This window comes from Oryx dammah, unplaced genomic scaffold (genome assembly GCF_014754425.2).
Source record: "Oryx dammah isolate SB20612 unplaced genomic scaffold, SCBI_Odam_1.1 HiC_scaffold_1, whole genome shotgun sequence".
NCBI lineage: Eukaryota > Metazoa > Chordata > Mammalia > Artiodactyla > Bovidae > Oryx > Oryx dammah.
Window position 1 is genome coordinate 83,336,465 of NW_024070185.1, and position 24,505 is coordinate 83,360,969.

Genomic DNA, 24,505 nt, shown 5'->3' on the forward strand with positions numbered 1-24,505 from the left:
CTTAATCTTTTTTTTTTAAACATAATTTTAAAATTGAAATTGCAAAATTAGTACAAAGAGTTGGTGGCTATTTTTCACCCAGTTTCCCAACATATTAAATTTACTGCAGTGGCTTTCTCCTCTTCTCTCCTGGGTGTTTGTCCTGCATCTCTTGAATGATGTGAATATGATACCCCTCTTATCCCTAATCTCTTTATTTATTTATTTTTTTAAAGAACATCCTCAAAATCAGAAAAATACTGATACATCTCATCTACAGATACTCAGATTTTTCTTGTTATTGCAGTAACATACTTTATTAGCAACAAAATCTTGCCTTGTTCTTGCATTGAGGTGCCTTGTCTCTTCCAAACTTCTCAGGTTTCTTTGGGTTGATGCAGAGATGTTTCTGAAGAGTAAACACTGGTGTGTTTTGTAGATCAGGGATCTGGAAGTGAAAGTGAAAATCAAGTCACTCAGTCGTGTCCGACTCTTTGTGACCCCGTGGACTGTAGCCTACCAAGCTCCTCTGTCCGTGGGATTCTCCAGGCAAGAATACTGGAGTGGGTTGCCATTTCCTTCTCCAGGGGATCTTCCTGACCCAGGGATTGAACCCGGGTTTCCCGCATTGGAGGCAGACGCTTTAACCTCTGAGCCACCAGGGATCTGGAGATCATGAGCTAATGGGTGTGGCTGCTCCAGGAAATTGTGTTTAAAAACAGCCAGCCAGCCCCTGGGTGCAGTTTGTCAGTCTCTGGGTAGACTTTTTCTCAGTCTAGATTTGCTTCTCTTCTTTTGTGATGAGGTTCAACTTCTGCCTTTGGGGCGGGAGATGGTGATCTTCTCTCTGCTTTCACTAGTGATGTCAGTACCCATATGTTACATATGTTCCAAATGTGACATTGCAAGAGCAATCAGGACTTCACTGGATCACCAGTGATTAAGAATTCCCTGCCAATGCAAGGGACACAGATTCCATCCCTGGTCTGGGAAGATCCTACATGCCTCGTGGCAACTAATCCCATTCACAGCAAATACTGAGTGCCACAACTTCTGAAGCCTACATGCCCTGGAGCCAGGACTCCGCAACAGGAGAGAAGCTGACACAATGAGAAGCTGGCGAGCCACAACTAGAGAAAGCCAGTATGCAGCAGTGAAGACCGAGCATAGCCATAAATGAATGAATGAATGAATGAATGAATAGAGCAATCAGAAAGGGGGAGAATCATAGCCAAATTTCTAGAATCCTTGTAGTGACGCCAAGGAGGGACCAGCATTTGAGTAGAGGTTCAGTGTGAGGGTGAAGCATGTATCCGGAATGAAACAGAAAGCAGCCTTCCTGGGGTACAGCTGAGACCAGACAGATGAGGTCCTTATCCAAGAGAGCTTCTGAGAAGACAAACTGAGTTACTTTCTGGAGGAACTTAATAAATTAGATAGAGGGTTTGAGCCCTCCAAACAAGTGCAGCTTGTTGCAACACCCCAGGAACATAGCCAGGGTTCAGCTGCCCAACTGTGCCAGTCAGAGGCAGACCACGTTGGTTCTGTCCACCAAGTGACTTGGAGACCTGCTTCTAGTCCAGCTTCCATGCTTCTAAAGGGCAATGAGACGAGAGGTGACTAGCAGGGAACTCAGATACCCTCAGACTCCAGTGGTAGAAAACTTAAAGCCTGGCCCAGGAGGAAGACATGAGAAAAAGTGTCTGGAGAAAACTGAGAAACATAAAGGGATTGAAAACACTGTCAGTGCACAGATAAGGATAGTGTGGACACAGGAGATTACCAAGGGTCAGCTTTCGTTCACTGCAGTGCCGGTGGTACCGTCCACGTTCTGTGGTACTTAAGCTGTCTGTCTGTGTATATGCATATCTTTAGGAACACACGTCATGCTCTTTCTATATACAGAAGGTCCTTCTGAGGACTTGAATTGAAAAAGAGATAAAAGTTAACTTCGTTAAAATGTAAAAAGAAAATCAGATGGAAGAAATGGTAGGTATTGGGATTCTCTCATAGCTAAGTTGGTAAAGAATCTGCCTGCCATGCAGGAGACCCAGGTTTGATCTCCTGGGTCGGGAGATCCCGTGAAGAAGGCAATGACAACCCACACCAGCATTCTTGCCTGGGAAATCCCATGGACAGAGGAGCCTGGCGGGCTACAGTGCATGGGATCGCAAAAAGTCGGACACAACTTAGCGACTAAACCACCACTAACCCAAAAGACTTACTGTTGCAGCTAAACTGAGTGCTGAGAGTCTTTGCTGCCAGGAAAACCAGGAAAGAACTTGAGAGAAACAACCTGTCCACTAAACAGTCTTTTCCCGAATCATCATATTTAAAGAAACATCTAGCCTTAGGGCTAGGGGATGAAGGGGGGGAATTAATGTTTGCAGGATGAAAAGAGTTGTAGTGGTGGATGGTGGGGGATGTCTGTTGGAATACAGTGAATATACCTAATGCTGTTGCACTGTCAATTTAAAAGTGATTAAAATGCTAGATTTTTTGTTATGTGTATTTTGAAGTGTTAGCTGCTCAAATGTTATGTGTATTTTACCACAGTTTTTAAAAAATAAGAAAAATAAAAGGGATGCATAATATGGATACTTAGGCAGAGAACATTTTATATTGAGCACAAGCTTTCCACAATAATTTTTTTCAGAGAAAAGTAGGGAGACTTTCTTCAGATTTGCTGTTTCTTGCATCAGATTCTGGTTAAAACTCAGTAAAACTTGTTTAAGATGTTTGGCACACAACCAATTGCATAGGGTATTATTTTTATCTTTGTAAGTGTTGACAGTTTAATGAACTAAAACTTTTACATCACTCTTTTAAGTATATCTGACCAAATATAAATACCATAGAGATTTAACACCCACCTTGTTTACCTTGTTTGTTTACCTTCTTTTCTGCTTCTACTGCATAATTTGACCATGAAGTACATAAGCTCTGTGCCCCACTTCACCATCTCTATAATGGGACAGTAATGGTTCCTGCCCCAGAGTGGCTGTGACCACTTAAGCAATCAGTTGTGTGTAAATACTCAGACTAGCACCTGGCACCAGTGAGCACTGTCATTTGTCTATTGGGATTTTTATTGAAAATACTCCTCTTAGTCATTGGATAGAACTTCCTCCTTCCCCTTTTATGTTTACATTCCTGTGGATGAATATTAATTATTACCGAAATGAGAGAAGGCTCTGCACTAACTCTGATTCTAATTTTGTCAACTTAAATATTAAGTGCTGAGAAATCTTTCTCAGCAGACAGTACTGTAAAAGAGCTTTGTTAGGCATGTCACAGTTCTCTAGACTCCTCTTAAGCTATTTGCCAGAGATCACATAGGGATCACCAGGAGTTATTTGGGGGTATCAGCTGGCAACTTGACTAGGTCATCCTTCAAGTTTGCTGAATACAGACTTAGGAACCATTGCATATGCAGTGAGGCTTATGATGAAGTTCTTACTGGCTAGCCCCTTACTGTCTCACACCCAAATACTGGTTGGGGTTGTGCCTTTACCTAATGCTCTGGAGGTTGTCACTGGGCCAGCACTGAGCGGCAAGGTGAGTAAAGGGGAAATGATCAATAGAGGAAAGGGACTATGGACACCTGGCGGTTCTCAGGCAGATAGTACAAATGGAAGTTTGGAGACTTAGAAATTGATTTCCCTTCAGGTGCTCACACCAGGGTGGCCCCAGTAAGTCTGCATGACCCCAGGGATTACAGGCAGTAGTTCTTCATCTGCCGGTTCTGAAGCCTGAAGCTTTATTGTCCCTGCTATCACTTCCTATTCCACTGCAGGGCAATCACCTGCCACCACCAGAGCCCTTTCCGTGCAGACAGTTTACACAAGACTTAACTCTTCATCAGGAGGTAAATCTTGCTTGTTTGGACTTAGGTCCTGCCTCCCAGATATCGTGTGTTGAATTAAAATAGATAAATCAAATAAATTGGTGCTTAACATGTATTTTCAGAGTTTAAACCCCTCAGAAAAATATATAAGTTATAGCAAATAAAAAAAATCGCCAGCTGGTTTGCAGTGTGTTCTTATTTAGTGTGCTATTGTTAATTATTGCAGAATCAAACATTCTGATCAGCCCAGCTAATGATTAGGTTTCCATTTGTAACTGGCATCATCCAGTGAAACTAGAGAAGCTGGCTAAGAAATCCATATAGGCCTCCTTGGTTTGTGTCATCCTGACTCTCCCTAGAAGCCGAACACCAGGTTGTGCGTGTGACTGGTGACTGCTCCATCCTGACACCAGACCCTCTCTGTCCACCCCCTGTAGGTATATGGTGCAGTGGCCTGGAGCACGGATACTGCGTCGCCAGGAGCTGGATGCCTTCCTGGCTCAGGCGCTGTCCCCCAAACTCTATGAGCCTGATCAGCTGCAGGAGCTCAAGGTAATCTACAATCCTCATTCTTTGTTTTGGGAGGTCTTGTTTTGGAGCCATGGCTCACCAAGCAGTCACTCAGTGCACTAAACTAGTAATACTAATGACGTGAACTTGAGAGCCTTCAGGGCAAAAGGAATTTCCTTCCCGGTTATAGAAACAGTCAAGTCTACTTTTGTGCGATAAAGATTTTTCCCATGTTTACCAGTGGGTGTTTATTCTTGTTTTTCACATCAGGAAGTAAACTTGCCTTTTATTTCAGGTGGGGATCCCAAACCCTGGGAGGGCTTGGTCCTAAGAGTTTACTAACATCTGGCCAGGATTCTTTTCCTTATTTCGTTCTATTATTCCTAAATACAACATTCGATGTCTCTAAAAAAAAAAAAAAAAATAGTCTTTGCCCTCCTGGTATTATAAATCCCTTTTAAAAAACCACTTGAAGAACAATGTTATGTCATCATTCCCGTGCCCTTCTAGTCAGCATTTAACATCGTATTCCTTTTAATTTTCCCTTCTAGTATTCTTTTTTTTTCCTTTGATTGTTTTGACAGTACTAATTTTGTCCATTTTATCACCTGATTTTTTGGTGTGCCTATCTTTTCAGTGCACTTTTATTAGTCACTGTGTCCACATGGCTGTAGTTGCTTTCTAATTTCTACACTAAATTTTAGAAAGTTCAAGACTTCAGAGTTAGCTAAATTAGTGGATCTGCCTTTTCTTTTTAATGTACAGGGTTTTGGTTTTTTCTTTGTGCCATTGGTTTGATTTTTTTTGTTGTGGTTTGTGTTTTTTGTTTGTTGTTTTTTTTTTTTTTTTTTTACAAAATTTGATTTGTAATCAAGTAATCTCTTTTGACAAAATCGCCTTCACTTTTAGATCTTTTTACCATTCTTTATGAAGGCGTTCTTACCCTGCAGAAGAGTTTTAGGCTCATTTGATGGGTTTTCAGTATTCTGCTGTTGGGGCTCAATAAATCTGTGGTTGCTCCTAAATTATTGAGTTAAATTCAGTAATCCAGTGTTGACCCTCAACTGTGTGGAGCCCATGTCATTTGTGATCACCTTAGGCTTCTGATGACTTTGAAACAAGCTAAACTAAACACAACCAAACTTAGGAGAGTCTACCTCAAATTTTACTCTTTACTTTGTAGTTTAAGCTTTTCTGTTAGACAGAAATTTTTTTTTAATGGTTTTGAATTTAAGTTTTCGTTCTAGAATATTTGGCCGGGTGTCCCCTGAGAGGCTGGTACTAAGTGCAGGCTCTGCGTCCTGTGTCCTAGAGTGTGGTGCCATCACCACCGTCTTCATCAGCAGACTGTGCTCAGGGGTGTTGTAAATACTTTTACTAGAGTGTGGTGCCATCCCTCTACCTCTACTTCCTGTTTCTCTTATTTAGATTATTACATCAGTATTGACATCCCAGTTCTGAAAATCAGACCGCCAGGTATCAGGTATGCCCACCAAGCCTTATTCACCATCAACTTGCTTTTACTCAAAGTTCATCTTCTCCCATATCCTTTTCATTTTTGGATCAACACATAGGATATAACTTTTGAAAGATAGTCACACTCTAAGCTTTCATTTTGGTTCTTTTGAGGTCTTAGTGCTTTCATGATTTTCTCCTGATTCTTCATCTAAAGCCAGGCATTTCTAGAGCTGTGTTTAGAAAGACCCATTTTATGTGCAGTTACTTCAAGCCCACTACTATCCCTTTGGGTCTTGCTGGTCTGGAGGTCTATGTTCCTTTCACCAAGGACAGCCTGCATCATTAGTGCTTCATCCACGAGCACCATAAATTCTGAAAGAGCTGGAAGGGAAAAATAACAGCATTCATTGGGGGGAGAAATAGTTGGGGTGTTTTGTTTTGTTTTTTAAGATCAGTGATCCTCTCAGTTATCAGATTGAGAACTAATCATTATTTAAATGAACAAAAATCCCTATGCAGAGACTGAGAGTCCCAAAACTCAGTGATAGAAAAGTAAATTTCAAAATGGCTTTTTCACTTAACCATTAAAGTTGTTTTGATATTTCAAAAGCAGTGACAATGCTTTTCTATAAAACACCATTTTCCTGCTTAGGATATAGTCAACTCTTGATTTTTGTTGTTGTTTTAGAGGCCATTATCCAGTTTGTGGATTGCCCAGATTCTGTTTTTCTTCTCCCTTTTTTGCCCATCATGTGCTTTGAGAATCAAGAGGAGAAGAGAAAGAAAAGACCTAATTTTGACAATTTGCCCTCTTGATGGCTTTTCTGATGGGAGGTTTGGGAAAAGATGTTGAAACCATTGGTTTAAATGAATTTGCAAGAGTTTCATCTTGTCCATTCTCTGTCCTCCCGCCACAACCCTGAACAATTGAATGTTCTGCGTGGCTCAGTGATTGACAGCTCTCACTTTTTCCCTGTTATTTTTTTGGCACTTCTTCTAGGTTACCAGCACAAACATAAAGACTAAGGTAAAATCAGCACTGATGCTGTATTTGAAGGAGGGTGGGTAAAGGATGAAGAGAAAGATCTTTGTACAGTTTTAATATTTATCCAGTTTCTTTCTCCCTTGCTCTTGACATCCCTATAATTGCCTTAAATTCTTTTAACAGTTTCACATGCCAAGTGCAGAATTAAAAGATGGAAAATGAAGAGCTTTAAAGACAGTATTAGGGACGTGCAGCATGTCTGTGATACCTGTAAGAATTGTTGTGCATATAGGTAAATATGCCAAATAAAAGTAAGAGTCTGTTGCCCAGTAATTAGAAGTTGGACAAAGTAAACCTCACTGGAATTTGGTTCTTGAACTAATTGGCTGGAGATACGTTCCATATTTGTGTTTCCTATAAGATCAGAAAATCTTGTCACTATTTTTCTAGTTGAGGAACTTTGAATAATGGTGAATATTTTATCTTCTGTGATATAAGAGAATGAGGTTAAAATGTGAATATTACAGCCATTTCTGTGATCAAGGGTTCAGATTCTGGTGCTACCAGTTATCAGTTTTGTGACCTTGAGCTCTCTGTGACTCAGTTTCTCCATCTATGAAATGGAGTTCTAACAGCAGTATCACACATACAGTTGTTGAGATGTTAATGAAATAATATATGAAAAAATACTTCGTGTGGTATCTGATACATATTTATTAAGTGCCCCATAAATATTAGATAGTGTTATATGTATAATTAACATTTAGGGAATGAAATATAAAGTACCATGTAAAATAATTAAAATTCTAAAAAAGTTTTTGAATAAAGTGAATCCACACAGTAATTGAGATTTTATTCAGTTTATTTAGACAGTTTCTAAGAATTTTCCTTTATTGAATTAATAGTAGTTGCTATTTCTAAAACTAATTGACTTGAAAATAATTTCTTAAACCCATAAAAACATAGTTCCTTAAGTAATGATAAGGTCATTTAAAATAAATACATATGTGTGTGGATAAGGTAGACTTAGCCATTCCTCCCATCAGCTCACTGGGAAGTTACTTGTTTTATCTCAGGTGCCTCTGTGTTCCAGCTCTGATTTCTTAGCCTCAGCGCTCAGATGGCCATCTGCCAGAGTGGGTTTGAGCCCTGTTAGTTAAGTAAGGCCTGAGGGTGCATATGATCCACACCTCCAGTCACTAAGAAATGGCAGTAGTACTGAGTTTCCCCAAAGGACACTGCTGCCACTTTGTTTTCTCAGAGCAGCAGCAGCAGCACTGTTGCCTTCCCTTCCGTCTTGACCAGGCCCCCCTCCCCTGGCCTGGACGACTGTGAACTGGCAACAAGAGAGCGGCTAGAGGCCTAGTTGCCATCGTCCCTGCAGAGAGGCCAGGAGATGGGTGCTGCACGGGCAGCCCCCAAGCTCAGGCTGGCATCGCTGCTGTGACACTTTCCCACAGCGTCAGTGTTTAGGAAGGAGAAACTCACTCTCTCTGCCTCGAGACTCAGAAGAAAGGAATTTCCACTTCCTTTCTGCAGTGCAGAGAAAGGCAGGATCAGTAGGGATCTAAGTAAGTTAGGTGACTTTTTTATTTCCATTTTGCGCCCGCCCCGCTTTCTGCTCATAAATGTAAAAATTCATCTATCATCCCGAACCCACCTGCCCTCAACTGAATATGCTCATTAGTTACTCTTTCCAGCATTACATTGGAGAAGCAGAAGCCAGCAGGCGTGGGCTGGGAAGGACAGACTTGTCCAGGTTCAGGAAGTTCTTCACTGCATTGACTTCAAGTTTTGTTTTTTGTGTTGTTTTGTTTTTTTTTTTAAGTTGAAAAATATGGTGTTAGCTGATAATGGGGAATGTTGACAACGACAGTACGAAACATCAGATAATCATAAGTTCATCAGTATTTGGCACTGGAGTCATCTTTTTTCTCTTTAATGAAAAGCTCGTTTACCTGCCACAATTAGGCATTGCTTAGTTTGGTACACATAAAGACTGCATTCTCAAGATACCATAACCTTAGAAAATAAGCATGCATGGTGGGAAGACAGAAACCAGGACAGTTAAAACTCAGTCCTGGATAATCCACAAACTAGGTCCTTCACAGATAATCAAGAGTTGACTGTATTTGTCAGTGTTTCTTATCCTCTGCATTAGATGCTAGAAGAAAGGGCTGTGTGTACAAAGGGAGGCTCACAGCACCAATGACTGGAAGGAAAGAACCCAGAAATGCAAGTCTCTAGATTCTGATAGTCTGCATGGTTCAGATACAGTGTTTTTGCTGTTGTGTTCTTTCATTTATAAGCAATCCATTTCTCCTAAAACATTTTGACAGTCTCATTAATAAGTTGCTATCTAAAACATTAACATATAAAATAATGTAGACACAAAATATAAGCTTTAGAATGAAATTATACCAAGTAATTTCTTTCCAAATAATTTTTTAAGATAACTACTTTAAAAATGCAGAATCTTAATAGAATATTCCTTTTTACCACATTTCTGTTAATATATTACCAGTGTTTAGAATCTGCAGTATAAAATTTTATTTCATAAATGAGTTACTGCTAAGGAGACCATGAATGATTTGTTACTTTGTCACGAGTCCACCTTTAACACAGTATTGATTTACACTTGTATAACTCTTCACAAATTCTAAATTGAAATACTTCAGTATGTTTATAAAACAGCCTCTTAAACTTAAATTTGTTAAATAACATAAACAGTCTTTCTGTTCAGACAGGTCAGTGTTAAGTCACTGTAAGATAGTGATAGAGCTACTTAGGGGGCATTTGGTTGAGGGGTGTCCTTATGACCCATGGAGAGTTATAGTCAGACATTGCAAGAATTGGATGCTGTAGTACTCTTACTCCATAGAAATAATTCTTTTCCATTTAAAGATTGAGAACCTCGACCCCCGAGGCATTCAGCTGTCAGCTCTCTTCATGAGTGGCGTGGACATGGCCCTGTTTGCAAACGACGCATGTGGCCAGCCAGTACCCTGGGAACACTGCTGTCCTTGGATGTATTTTGATGGGAAGCTCTTCCAGTCCAAACTCCTCAAAGCAAGCCGGGAAAAGACCCCACTCATCGACCTCTGTGATGGTCAGGTCAGTTGCAGGAAAGCAGGCTGGGTGGGGCAGGGAGGAGGGGGTGGCCACTTCTAACCAGAATGAAATAATGTTCACTAGCTAATCTGTTGTCTTTCCTACTGAATTTGTAACGAGCCCATGCAACAAGAATTTAATTTAGATTGAGCCCAGCCCATTGTGTAACTAAATGTCAATTCAGTGCTCACATGAGCTGAGCCTAGGACATACACTTGGTTCTCATTATTCACAGTAATTGTACTGTATAAATTCACCTTGAACACTGAATTAGCAAATACGGAATCTTTGCACTTAGGGGAAATAAAGAGTTAGGGTTCTGCAAGCCTTCCGTTGCATTGTCTTCATCAGTTAGTCAATAAGACAATAACCTTGTGTTATGTATATTTCTGTTTAAATACTTCTTAATGCATATATATTGTTAACTCACTCACATTGAACTTATGACTGGCAATGTTATAACTCAGCTTCAACAAAGCTCATTTAACTAACACACGTATTTTCTCTGTACGGCACATCACAGCCTGGCACTTGGAAGCACTAGCCAGTACTCAGCACTGTGCTATTCTAACAGCAAAATCATTCACAAAAACACAGAAATTGTGGCACTAAGGAGACAGTGACTGGACACATGTTTACAGTATAAAAACTGAAGCATGAAGGCGGTGCTGTGCTTTCTTTAACCTTAGGTGGCAACTCAAGCTCTATTCCACTCAGTGAATGTCTTCAGATGACTATGAAAATGCTAGGAGTATTGATTTTGAGTTTATGAATAAATTTTAGCAAGTGGCTGAGTTTATAGATGTGGAACTCATGAATAGTCAGGATTGACTGTACTTTTTAAAGTTCTAATTTAAAAATAAAGTGAAGTAGGTCATGAGGTTATCTTGTCCCTTTGTATATAAAAGAAGCTCACATATGCTGCAAGCTTTTTGCTTTTTAACCTTAGACTACAAAACATGTATTCTTCCACATGCTGCTTAAGTTTAAAGACAAATTTACAGAGTAAGCAGGTTTTCAGGTTCTCTGATTAAAGATTAGTTGCTGGTATAGCGACTTAGCACATACATATTTATGTGTTTATTAACAAAAGACACTCAGTGTTTTTTCGCAGTATAATTTGACATACACAAGTTGTATTGTTCACATTTGTGCAGGCTACCTCACTGGTAGCCCCATGGACAGGTCAATTGGTCTATTGTCCTTTCTCTATTAAAGAGCTCCAGGCATCCCTTAAGAAGCATCTACTACTCTTTGCCTCAGTTCCTTTTCTGTAAAGTGAATGTTTGACCTAAAGTTAAATTGATTAGGAAAGTAAAATTCAAAGATGTGAACTAGGCATCTGCTTCCTGGTGCATGAGTGGAAGGAAGGCTGTGAGCATGACTTGTCTGGACTTAGTCATTGATTTTGAGAACCAAATTTGTTTTCAGTTAATAAATTTTATAGTAAGTGATTCTCATCTAAAGATATACTGAGAAGGTAGAAATTTAAATTCTTGTTTTATAAGATTGTGAGATAAAGTATCTTTTTTTTTTTGGCCTTTTTTTTTTTTTTTTTTGCTTTTGTGATCATGTTTGCATTCTGTGGCCTTCCCTGGTGACTCAGTGGTAAAGAATCTGCCTGACAATGCAGGGGACATAGGAGATACAGGTTCGATCTCTGGGTCAGGAAGATCCTCTGGAGAAGGAAATGGCAAGCCACTCCAGTTACTCTTGCCTGGAAAATCCCATGCACAGAGGAGTCTGGTGGGCTATAGTCCATGGGGTTGCAGAGTCAGACAGGACTTACTGACTATACTACAACAACAACAGCAACATTGCATTCTGTAAAAAAGTGTCACTGAGCAGATTGTGGCTGTGTTATTTATGGGTAAATAAGCACGGACAGAGGAGCCTGGCGGGCTACAGTCCATGAGGTCACAAAGAGGAGGACATGACTAAGCGGTTAACACACATATAGGCGAAGCATAGTGGTCAGCATGTCTTATTTCTTTCCTGTTCATTCCAATTCAATTGAATTGAATTTGTGAATGAAGTTTTCACATGCCAGTCCTTGACTTCCAGGCCGAGCAAGCTGCCAAGGTAGAAAAGATGCGACAAAGCATCCTGGAAGGGCTGAACTTCTCCCGGCAGAGCCACCCACTCCCCTTCCCACCGCCAGCGGCGCTGCCTTTCTACCCCACCTCTGTGTACCCACGGCACTTCGGGCCCGTCCCCCCGGCCCAGGGCCGAGGGCGGGGCTTTGCAGGTGAGTGTGTCCACCACTGTAGCTACAGACTTGCTAGTGTGGGGAGACAGACACACACATAACATGCAGGCCTTCTCAGTGAGCTGTATCCTGCTGTGTTGAGACCTTGTAAATAATTCTCAGCCTTAGTTATGAAGTTTGCAGCAACAGCTCTTCACATTAGAAAGGAACAGACTTGATCCTGGAAGAGGTTACTAATGGGAAAGGGAGTGGGAACTATAGAAGCTCTTGCAGAGATATGATTTTTAAATTGGTCAGTGTAGCCAAAAACTCTGCTGACATTTGTGGTTTAAGACTTTCTCATGTTGTGGGGTCAGCGGAGCTGTCCTCCATTAAGGCTGCCTCCCAAGCCTGTGGCAGAGCCCATAGCAATAGTGTTTGGTCTCCAGAGGCTCCTCCAAGAGCAGGCAAGGTGACATTTCTGTGTTGCTGGTGAGCAGAAGGGTCAGGAGGCTCTTCCCTGGCAGCTGATGGTGTAAGAACAACTGAAGGACATGGGGGTCTCTCTGCCTGAAAGCCCACTGGTGGCTTTCCCTGAACTCAGTTCCTCATGGCTTCTCCCGTCTCTCTCCACCCGGGTCCCACAGGAGTCTGTGGCTTTGGAAGCCCCTATGGGGAAACTGTAGCGACAGGCGCTTACCGTGCCTTCCGAGTGGCGACAGCAACAGGACACTGTGGAGCCTTCTCAGGCAGTGACAGCAGCAGGACTAGCAAGTCACAGGGCGGTAATTATGCCACAACTCCTCCTGGAGCTTTTTTCCACCAGCAGCTTCCCGCTCCTTCTGGCTCTTCTTCCTCCTTGTCTGTCCTGACTCCAGCACCAAGTCCTTTCTGATAGGCCCCCACTCTGGTATTTGCTGCTGCTCATCTGCCAGCCTCTGCCTGCCCCCAGGTCTCTGCGGCAGCTTTGCTCTGACCCATCTCTGTCTTCCAGCGGGACCACTGTGTCCACACACAGCCCTTCTGTGCACCTGCCTCCTAGTCATTGCCTCCTATGATAGACAGGTTGCCCATTCATTCCCAGGGACGTTTTTTTTGCCTTCGTGTTCTCTAACAGCCCTCTCTAGGTAAAGAGGATCATGCTTATGTAGAAGAATCTAAGGGCATTGTACAGTTCTTGGCATAAAAGAGTTTTTCATAGTTTGTTTCAGAGAAATATTAGTAAAGAAAAGTCTAATAAAATAGTCTGGTTTAAATTTCCATTGCTTCTCTTCTCATTCATATTAGGCTTGTGAGGGTGAGAAAAAGTCTTAACATTGAGTTTTGAAATATTATCTTGTGATTTTGCTGTACTTTGAAGCCCATGACTTGTAACTTTGTCATAAATGCCACATTTTGGGACTGCAAATCTAAACCTGACTGTCAAGTCTGTGTTACAGGATTACTCAAATACAGTTTTGAAGAACTTTTAGGATAGGCAAGCCTTTCTTGATCAGAAATATTTTTCCAGTTGAATTACTTGGGTTCTTACAGAAGCTACTAGAGACATCTTTTGTAATAGTAATACTCTTCTGGGTGAACGCTGCCCTCTCTCTGTAGCTGTGGAAGCCACTTTTCTTCTGCTGGACTTGCATGCCTGCTCCTGCCTCCCCTTAGTTCTCCTGGCTTTCCAGGGTGCTTTCCTCCTGTTACTGTGCATCATACAATGCACAGTAATGTGTGTTCTCTGCTTTACAGTCAGCTTCAGCTTTTTGCAACCCTTGCCTGAAAACTCATGCTGGCCTGCAGTTGTGATAAAATACTGTTGGGGGTTGGGGAGGAGTCCTGACTGTGAACATTGCTCTATCAGAAGTGGTTTAGTCTGAAATGACAATAGGAATGTGCTTCCTGACTTCTACCAAATTGTGTCTGGAATTCAGATCTCCACTGTCCAGGATGGTAGCCACTGGCCACATGTGGCTTTCAAGCACTTGAACAGTGGCTCATCCAAACTGAGCTGTGTCCTAAGCGCATATCTAATTTTACAGACTTAACATAGAAAGAATGCAAAATGTCTCATTAGTAGTTTTTTATATCGATTACATGTTATTTGGGGTATATTGGGTTAAATAAAATATATGTTATTAATATTTACTTCATGTGTTTTTACTTTTTTAATGTGGCTACTAGAAAATGTAAGACTTATTTGTAGGTTTTGTTGGACAGAGCTACCTGGCTGTTAATGATCATGGCTAATACCAGGATGATGGAGAATTTATTATAATCCTTTCCATCTCCCAGAAAAGAAGCTGCTTGAGGTTCTGTCTTGTTTTGTTTTTATCAGAAATTTTGGTATCAGTTAATTGTCTAAGCATTTTCTTAGGTAAGTTAGAAAACTCTGGAATATTCAGGCTACCAGTAATTAATAGAAGTTAGTGAATACAAGGAATATTTGTAACCCTGCCTAAGGAAATTATCATTTAATAACACAATAAGACTTAACAGGCTGATTAATTTCTGTAATGTTTGGTTAAGGTAGTAAAGTCTAAGTAATTACCCAAAGAGGAAAACATTTGAACTTGCAGATTTCTATCTTGGTAATGTAGAAGGTGTGCCATATACACCCAGTACTTTATTGGATCTGTTCCTGCCTAATAGCGGTACTCATTTTTCAGCCATAACTTAATTTCAGTTGTGATTTCTTCCAATAGCCAACACAGTTGTCTTCCAAATATATTTTTAATGACAACTTAAAATCATTAAAATCAAACTGTGCAAAGATAGTTCACTTAATAAACAAGAAGTCTTTACAAAGGAAGAGAAAGGGCTTCATATGAAGTAGAAGCCACATTTGAAAAGAAATTGCTTGCTTTTTTCTCTTTGCTATTTTTGTGATTGTCAAGATTTTTTTCATCTACTTTTGTGCAGGAATCCAACCTATACCTTCTCAGGGAGGGAAGCTAGAAATAGCTGGCACCGTGGTTGGCCACTGGGCTGGGAGCAGACGGGGCCGAGGAGGCCGTGGGCCTTTCCCCCTGCAGGTAGTTTCTGTTGGAGGACCAGCAAGAGGGTGAGTTCTGAGCAATGAAAATGTATTTGTGTAAATAAAACCAACCTTTTACCTGTTACTTTAATTATATGCTTACTGGTAACATCTTTATATCATTAAATATATTCTTAGTGGTTATGTAGGATTCCATTATATACAACATTATGTAATTATTTAAACTATTGTTAAATAATTATCCAGAAATTAAAGTCTGTGCTTCTTATAGACTAGACACCTTTAAATCCATTTGATGTTATTTTAAATGTTTTCTTGAACAGATACAAGTCTGTTTGCTTTTGTCCTCTTTTATGTGTTTTAGGCGTCCAAGAGGCGTTATTTCCACTCCAGTGATCCGAACATTTGGAAGAGGTGGAAGGTACTATGGCAGAGGCTATAAAAACCAGGGTGCGATTCAGGTAATAGCACCACGTAGTGCTACTGCCAGTTCACTGCTAGGCGCCTGCTCTGCCCCGGCCAGTGTTTCAGGGCCCCTGACCAGAGAGGGGGCCCCTGGAAGGCTTCTGACCCAATAGTGGCATGTGGTGGTTTTCAAACCCACCTTCCCGCAAGCCCAGACCGTTTTAGCATCATTTGGGGTAAAGAGTGTGAGCTCGTGTTTGCATGCTGTCCCTGGGAGTTTAGCTGAGAATAATCCAGAAGCTGTTAATGCTATCTATATTATTTAGGTAAATCACATTTAGCATTTAAAAAGAAGTTGTGACTTTGTAAATGCTAAAACGGTGCTTTTTTTTTTTTTCCCCTCCTCCACCATCTTAATTAGTTCTTCCATGAAAGGATCAGCTCATGAGAAAATAAAGTCACATGTATGTCTTCATGAAAGAGCTAGAACTTTCTTCCGCTCTGGATACTCCATTTTAGGACCTGGATTTTGATTAATTTGCCCTTGAGAATGATGTTTTAAAAAGACCAATCAACCTTAACACTATATTATGTTGTCTCATTTATTGAATTATGGCTTTAATCAAAGTACACAATTTTTTTCTCATAGCATCCTTGTAAACATTAAGAGGAGTACACTTGTGTGACTCATTTATTAATTAATAGTCCTTATTTGGAAATAGTTGGCCAAGAGAAAATAAAACTTCTGCCTTTGCCAGGTGATCTTAGCATCTTGATATTTTCCGTTTTAATGAAATACATCAAGTAAGTCAAGTACAGAAACAGTCTCTTGCCTGAAAACAGGTCCAGGCAGCCCCTGTTTGCTGTGCAGCATCCAGCAAGGGGGAGGTTCTCAGCTCATTCTGGCTCCCCTGTAGTCCCACCCTGACCGTCCTCAGCCTTCATCAAAATGCTCTTTTGAGCCAGAGGTACTCTCAGTCTCTCAACAGGTTTATGAGAAGGAGGAGAACTTCTTTCTTACTTCTCTAGCCTGGAGCTTGTCTTATAAAATGCTTCTGGTTTTTCATTACGGTCATCCTTGGTGGGTACAAGGGCCTTTCCTGAGCTAGTAGTGGGAAATATGTATCTCTATATTGCTTAAGCACTTTTATTTTCATTATAAAACCTAGATACCGAAAAACCACACACATATATATCAAAATGTAGTTTAATGAGATATAAGGCAAATAGCCGTGTAGCCATCACCCACGTGATGAATAGCATTTTCCCAGCTCTTTCTGAGAGCCTCACAGGCCCAGTCACAACACTAACCTCCTGCCTCCCTCTGCACAACATAACCACAACCCTGGAGTTTTACACTCTGTTATTTCTCCCTTGTCACTTTCTGGTTTTTTATCACTCATATGTGCCCTCCTAGACACTTGATAAATTGTATTAGTTTTTTTTTAGTTTGCTATGTCTTCTAAGTCTCTCTGAATCAACAGGTTTCCCTTCCTCCCTTTTTCCTTCGTTTATCAACTGAAGGACAGCTCAGGTTACTTCGCCTTCAGAGTCCTGGCTTTTGTTGAGCGCACACTCACGGCGCTGTCCCTCGTGTGACTCTGACGTTTCTTGCCCACTAGTAGCTGGATCTGGATGCTTCGTTGTACTTCGGTCTGTCCCTGTGGCAAGACTGCAGTGGGGTCATGTGCTTTCCTGTCTGCTTATCTTTTTTTATGTGTCAGAACCTGTTGATCCGTTCATATACTGCAGATTGCAACATGAAGATACTCTCATTCCATCATTTGTTTTTCTTTGTTGGGATATTTTTATAAAGAGATGCTTCCCATCGCTTTCCACCTGATGCCTCACTGTTACAGCCCTTCAGGAAAGCTATAGATCAACACATGGTTCTGTAGCTCAACTCACCTGTCCTTGGTCACTGGGACCCTTTGCTGTGACCTCTAGTCTTCAGTAACTTTCTGTCTGGTGTATCACCCAGCCCAGCAAACCAGTGACAGTCATTTCTCTTTGTTTCTTGGTTTCTTTAGTGAGAAATGGCATTTCAAGACCACAGTAAGAGCACTCCCCGATGGACATAAGCGGCCACAGTGTCAGTCATAGTTCCTAGTGTTCTTTGTACACAGACACACACAGTCCTATTTCTTTATATATATAAACACACACACAAACGATATGCTTTTTATTATATTTTTTAAAGGTAGGATTCTCTTGAATTCACACTGATGTTTCCACTATAAACTGAAGACTATAAGACTTTTATTTAGTCTCATCTCTGTTAAATCTGTATGTTCTTTCTTCTAGACCAAGTCACCATTTCTGGGCTTTTCCTATGAACAGATCTAGAGGGAAAAGGTGTACCCATGCACGCATGTACAATGCACGTGCAGACATATATACATGTACTCTGCTGTTCCCACCCACTGCAATTAAAGTGACTCTTCTAATTCAAATTCAGAACTTCAGGAATTTGACTTAACGTTTACTATTTATGTCAGTATGTCCTTTCTTCCCTCCTGAGAATCTTGGTTCCTAAGAATGCAGAGAATGACTAAATTAGAACATCCCATAACTCATCATTTATTTAATCCCACATTGTATACACAGTCCGTTCAGTTCAGTTCAGTTCAGTCACTCAGTCGTGTCCGACTCTTTGCGACTTCATGAACCGCAGCACGCCAGGCCTCCCTGTCCATCACCAGCTCCTGGAGTCCTCGCAAACCCACGTCCATCGAGTTGGTGATGCCATCCAGCCAACTCATCCTCCGTCATCCCCTTCTCCTCCTGCCCTCAGTCCTTTGGCTCCATCCCTTGATTCTTTCTGGAGTTATTTCTCCACTGATCTCTAGTAGCATATTGGGCACCTACTGACCTGGGGAGTTCATCTTTCAGTGTCCTATCTTTTTGCCTTTTCATACTGTTCATGGGGTTCTCAAGGCAAGAATACTGAAGTGGTTTGCCATTCCCTTCTCCAGTGGACCACATTCTGTCAGACCTCTCCACCATGACCCGTCCGTTTTGGGTGGCCCCATACGGCATGGCTTAGTTTCACTGAGTTAGACAAGGCTGTGGTCCATGTGATCAGATTGGCTAGTTGTCTGTGATTGTGGTTTCAGTCTGTCTGCCCTCTGGTCCCCTCTCTCAGTGCCTACCATCTTACTTGGGTTTCTCTTACCTTGAGGAATAGCTAATACTTCCATCACCAGCACAATCACAGAAAACAATTAAAGTGTTGGTATGTGCTTCCCCCATTTCCCCCCACCATTCTCACATTTTAAAAAGTAGCTATGCTCCTACTGTCTACATTGTCCAAGGTACATTATCCTTTCAGCTACATTTATCCAGGGTCTGTAGATAACTATGTCCTGTGCCCCATAAGCCTTGAGGCTGCTGTTCCATTTTGTCCCTCTGAGGCTCTTTTCTTTCGTGAGTTCATAGGGAGGACTTAGGAAAACAGTATTTAATTTGAAGGTAGTTTATTTTCCCAGTAATTAGAAATATTGGTTCACATCTTCTCAAGAGACTTTTACACCTTATATGATTTTCTTCCGTCATAAAGCTTTGCTTCATGACTAATAAAGATAAATAATAATTGAATTGTCTTTCCCTTTGAAGTCATTTGCTGTTTTGACCTAAATGCCTAAATTGTTTTCTCCCCCCACCCCACCCCCGCCACAACCCCTGTTTTCATTTTTTTTTGCTGAAGTTTAGTGCTGGTCATTCTTAGGTCATTGCACTCAGTATGCAATACTTTGTTTCCAAGCACAATTTCAAAAATTTTTTTCTTTTTTTTTCAGAAAATTTTCTTGAATTACTTGTTTTTCATTTCAGTTCTTTTGCTTTGGTTTCTTTTCATCTCTGGTGCTCTGTCTTCAGTGTTTGGCATACTCTGGATTCCTTTTTGTCTCAAGATGTGACTCATATACTAATGTAGTTCATCTGTTTAAAGTGTACAATTCAGTGTATTCTCAAGGTCATACAGCAATCACCACTAATTCCAGAACATTTATCACCCCAAAAGAAGCTTTACTCATGAGCAGTCACACCCCACCCTTGTAGACTCTGATGATCTGCTTTCTGTCTGGATTTGCCCCCTGTACATACCATGTAAATGCACCTGCTGTGCCCCAGACTAGGACTTCATTCTTTATTACTGCGAGTGATGCTCCACTGTCTAGATAAGACTATATTTTGTTTACTTGTTCATCAGTTGATGGACGTTTAGATTGTTTCCACTTTTTTGCTATTATGAATAATGTTGCTGCTGCTGCTAAGTCGCTTCAGTCCTATGAACACATATATACAGAACACATATATTTTGTGTTTTTCCCCCCAAGTTTTAATGAGATATAATTGACACAATATTATATCAGTTTCATTTATACAACATAATGATTTGTTACTTGTATTTACAAAATGATCACCAGAGTAAGTCTAGTAAACATCCATCACTGCACATAATTACAGATTTCGTTTTCTTATGATGGGAATGTATCTTTTAAGATATTCTCAGCAACTTTTAAATATATAATAGAGCACTGTTAATTGTAGTCTTTGTGTGCAAGTTTTTGTATGGACACATTTTCAGTTCTCTTGAGCATATATGTAAAAGTGAATTTCTTGGTCATACGTTAACTCTGTGTTTAAGCATTTGGGGAGCCACAAAATTTTCAAAGTGACTGCATTTTCCATTCCTATTAGCAGTGTATGAAGATTCCAATACTATATATGTCCATGGCAACACTTGCTACTCTCTGTTACTGAGTTTAGCCATCCTCGTGGGTGTAAAATGGGATCTCATTGTGAGTTTGATCCGCATTTCCCTTTCTTTGTCTCTGATTTAAAAATTTTTCTTCTTTAGCCTTCAGGTATTATATGATGTTTATTTAGTGGCGTTTCTTTTAGTTTAGTGTTCCTTTCTGGAATTATTTTTTCTTTTATTTTTAATTCTTCCCTAAGGTTTTCACCTCACTTGATGGCTTTTCCTGGGTTAATATGTGTTCCTGTTCATCCTGTCCTGTCATAGCCTGTTTTAAAATCAGAGGAAGAAGTCTTAATCATTTACTGGCGTGCCATTCTGACGTATTTCATTGTCCTTGGGGATGCTGTTCCATCTTTTATTGGTGTAATGTGTGGCTTCACCGTGGTACTTCCTGTTGCTCATTTTAAGTGAAAGTAGTACCCTTGCCCCTTGAGAAGGACGGATGATAACTGGCACCTTGTTTCCTGAGTTGCTGGCCTCCCTGTCTCTGTTCTTGCCATCCTGATGGGGCAGTTCTGAGAGGCTGTGTCAGTGGGACAAGAGGCCGTGCTGCCCCCGCTCATGGTGCTTATAGTGGTGGGCGACTCTTTGCAGTGGTCTGGGCTTATGGAAGAATTTGCTGTAGAGAGAGAGTGTCTCTTTCCAAACAGCTACAGGCTGTCTTTCCTTCTTAGTCTTCCTGCATCCTTCATAACTATAGGGTGGTTCCCTAATAAGCAGGCCTCACAGAGCATTTCCTGTAGCAGGCATCTGTGAGGGAACTGCTTTATCACCACTGGCAATGCTGCACCAAGTATGTGTTTAGTCTGGGAAGTGGACTTTTTCCTTAAGAGAGTGAGGGCTTTGAGATTTGAAAGCATGTACTTGAAATCGTCAGTATTCTTTTTCTTCCCTTTTGGCCCTCCTGTATTTTTATAGTAATTACTTTCCTCAAGGTTCCTAGAGAATGACGGAAGTATTGACGTTTAGAAAAGTTTACATGAGTATTTCCGAACTGCAGGATTCAAAACTAAAATGAGAAGACACTGTGTGAAAATGAGCCGAGATAGGAAACATGATAACCCTTGGTGTACAAGAGGGTGTCTCTAAAAGCAAGGGTGATAGGTACCTCCAGTTCTACTCTGCATATAGACTGCAGAGTGGATAGAATATATAATAGAATGAATAGAGCAGATATAGAGTATATAATATAGAATGTATATGTATTATAGAGTGTATATGGACTATGAAGTTGACCCTTGACAACATGCAGTCAAAAATCCACACAGAACTTTATAGTTAGCCTTCTTCCATATCCACAGTTCTGCATTTGCAGATTCATCTAGGGCCATAGTACATATCGATTGAAAAAAAATCCATGTAATGGTGGACTTGGGCAGTTCAAATCCATGTTGATCAAGGGTCAACTGTATAGAGATATATAGAGTATATAATAGAGTGCATAGAGTATATTATAGTGTATAATGTCCATAGGGTAGAAAGTACGTCCAATGAGGGACACAGCCACACAGTCACTGCATTCTATTCCTGAATCTGTAGTGAGTCACCAGGCCTCAGTTCGTGTCTCCTCTCTCCCGCTGTTTATCAAACACTGCCTTACTGCTTGTTGTCTTTCATTTTTAATAGGGCAAGCCTCCCTATGCTGCTTCAGCAGAAGAAGTGGCCAAAGAACTGAAGTCGAGATCCGGGGAATCTAAATCCTCCGCTATGTCTTCAGACGGGTCCCTGGCTGAAAATGGAGCGGTGGCTGAGGAGAAGCCGGCTCCCCAGATGAACGGGAGCGCGGGCGACACCAGGGCCCCCAGCCACTCGGAAAGTGCCTTGAACAATGACTCTAAGACGTGCAATACAAATCCTCACTTAAATGCACTAAGTACAGACAGTGCTTGCCGTAGAGCTGATGCTCTGGAGGCAGCTGTCTTAAAGAAAGAAGAGTAAACTTATTTTTTATAGAGGGTGAAGGATGCTGGAAGGGTAAGGATTTAGGAATATCTGGAGAGAAAGAGAGCCTACAGTTATGTACATTTTTTCCTTTCCGTAAGAGAAAAATGAGGACTTTGGAAATTCGGATCCCTCTTTGATATCAGAGATTTAAACAACACATTTTTAGTTTTAACCAGTTGTAGTCAAAATGCTACAATAAAACAAAAAGAGAGAAAGAAAATGAAGAGCATTTGACTCCCACACTTAAAATGAAGTACACACAAAGTTTAAACTGGTTAATGACAAAAGCCTATAGTTGTGTTTCTTGAACTATAAAGAAAACAAATTTTGGCAGTCTTTAAGTATATATAGCTTAAAATATCATTTTTAGCATTTGGCACCATATGTATGCCATTATCTTTGATTTTGCATTACTGTTCACAAGAAAGCTTTGTCTAAGGCTTTGATTTTATGATTATGAAAGAAATAAGGCACAACCACAGTTTTTCTTTCTTACTTAAAATTCATCACTGTTGATGTGGTTCTTTTGTGTTAAAAAAAGTGCAACTATCAAAACAAAAAATTATAGAGTAATATTGCCGTTCTGCTGATTTTAAATATACAGTACATCATACATACTTTACAAGCAAGTTAAATGGAGATAAAGTTGAAATCATAGAAGATGCAAATGACCTTTCAAAATCAACACAATGTGTTCTGAAACTTTTCGTGACTTAATACCATGCATCTGTGATCAATGAACTATGTGGTTTTGAATCGGATGTAGACCATTAGTGCTACTTACTTGAGCTAAACTTCTGCATGGTTCATAATTTTTAAAGTGTGTAGTTAATATTATGCATGTTATTGTCCTTTCTTCCATTCTTACCAGTATGTGCCCATTTGCAAAACAAAAATGCTAATAATCAGTAATAGTCCTATAAAAGATGTTAACTCTGTTTAGTCATTGACTGATCTTGCTCTAACCTTAAAATTTTGTGATTATTGACCTCTGTTGCATTTATTCTAAAACCCCCCAAATTATCTAGCTGTTTCAAATATCAACATTACCCTGGTGTATTCACTGCTGTATGCATTATTGTTCTTTGTTGCTGTTTTATGCCTTCATATTAGCAAAATATGAAATTCTGTGAAAAACAAAAAAAAATCCCTTTGATCTTTAAAAGAAAAAACAAAAAAAAAAAACAACCCCCCCTTCTGTAGCAGGAAACAAATTGCTTGTTCTTGAGAACTTTCCCATCAAGAATTTAGTAGAAGCAGGTATACTTATATCATTTTGATGTTTTTGTTAATGTTTCCAAACAATGTACTTTGAAATCAGAATCACTTCTTATTCGTTTTCATATAATTCTCCTGATGCTCTTCATCACACATTAGTGATCAGAAATGAGATGTAATTCCCCAATCCCTGCCCGCAAGACCTGAGTAGGATCTTACTGTAAGTTGAAGGGAGTTTTGCCCTAACTCATGGATTGTGCAAGAATGAACTGCTGTTGGGTTTGACTGATTGTAGATGGGTTGTGGTGTGGTGTATCTGAAGGCTATTGAATGCAACTTACAATGCTTAATAAAAATCTTTATTCTTTTAGTATAAAGATGGTGTGGCTTTAAATTCTTTGTAAGAACATCCATTTTACTGAGGTTTTAATGCCAATTGAAACAGCTACTAAAGAGCTTAGTCAAATAACCAAAATTTAGAAGTATTTTGCCCATTGCAAGTAATTCCATTTCTTGCTCTAAAGGAACATGTGTTGTCAAAATGCAAGTTACGTTGATGCTGATGCCTGAATTTCATAATTACAGAAAAGACATTCTTTGATAGAGCAGGCTTAGAAATAGAAATTTTAACTTTCTTTTAAAAAAGCCCAAGGAAGAAATACATTTGATCTTGATTAAACCACTTTTAAAAAAGCCAAATCCATACTGTATTTGTTTAGTTTTTACTTCGTGCACTTTTTTTGTTCTAGCACATTACATTTAGCTGTTTACACCTAGCATGTTACATTTTTTGTTCTATCAGGTTACATTTAGCTGTCTCCTTAGGCTCTTCATTGTGACAGGGTCTCAGACTTTGTTTTTGGTGACCCTGTGACAACCTTGAGGAGCAGCAAGATATTTTGTCAAATGTACCTTAACTGTTATTTGTCTGATTTTTTTTCTCCATGAATGGACTGGGGTAGGCTGTGCAAAATTAGCATTCCTTATCACCATTGATGGTGACCTTAATCAACTGACTTAGTGTTGTCAGGTCTCCTTACTGTAAAGTTGGCCAGCCCCATCCCCTTTCCATGGGTTTCCCAGGTGGCCCTGGTGGTAAAGAACCCGCCTGCCAG

At 40.3% G+C, this 24,505-nt stretch overlaps 1 protein-coding gene across 1 annotated transcript in view; it reads left to right on the forward strand.

The window, feature by feature from the left end:
• Nucleotides 1-24,023, forward strand: part of FAM120A (family with sequence similarity 120A) — a 117,472-nt gene extending 93,449 nt beyond the window's left edge. The window contains exons 12-18 of the mRNA XM_040245618.1: nucleotides 4,264-4,378; nucleotides 9,684-9,893; nucleotides 11,955-12,138; nucleotides 12,726-12,863; nucleotides 14,986-15,127; nucleotides 15,426-15,522; nucleotides 21,855-24,023. Of these exons, the coding sequence (XP_040101552.1) occupies nucleotides 4,264-4,378; nucleotides 9,684-9,893; nucleotides 11,955-12,138; nucleotides 12,726-12,863; nucleotides 14,986-15,127; nucleotides 15,426-15,522; nucleotides 21,855-22,166 (1,198 nt within the window). The 3' untranslated portion in view covers nucleotides 22,167-24,023. The remainder of the gene's footprint in view (nucleotides 1-4,263; nucleotides 4,379-9,683; nucleotides 9,894-11,954; nucleotides 12,139-12,725; nucleotides 12,864-14,985; nucleotides 15,128-15,425; nucleotides 15,523-21,854) is intronic.
• Nucleotides 24,024-24,505: the final 482 nt, after the last annotated feature.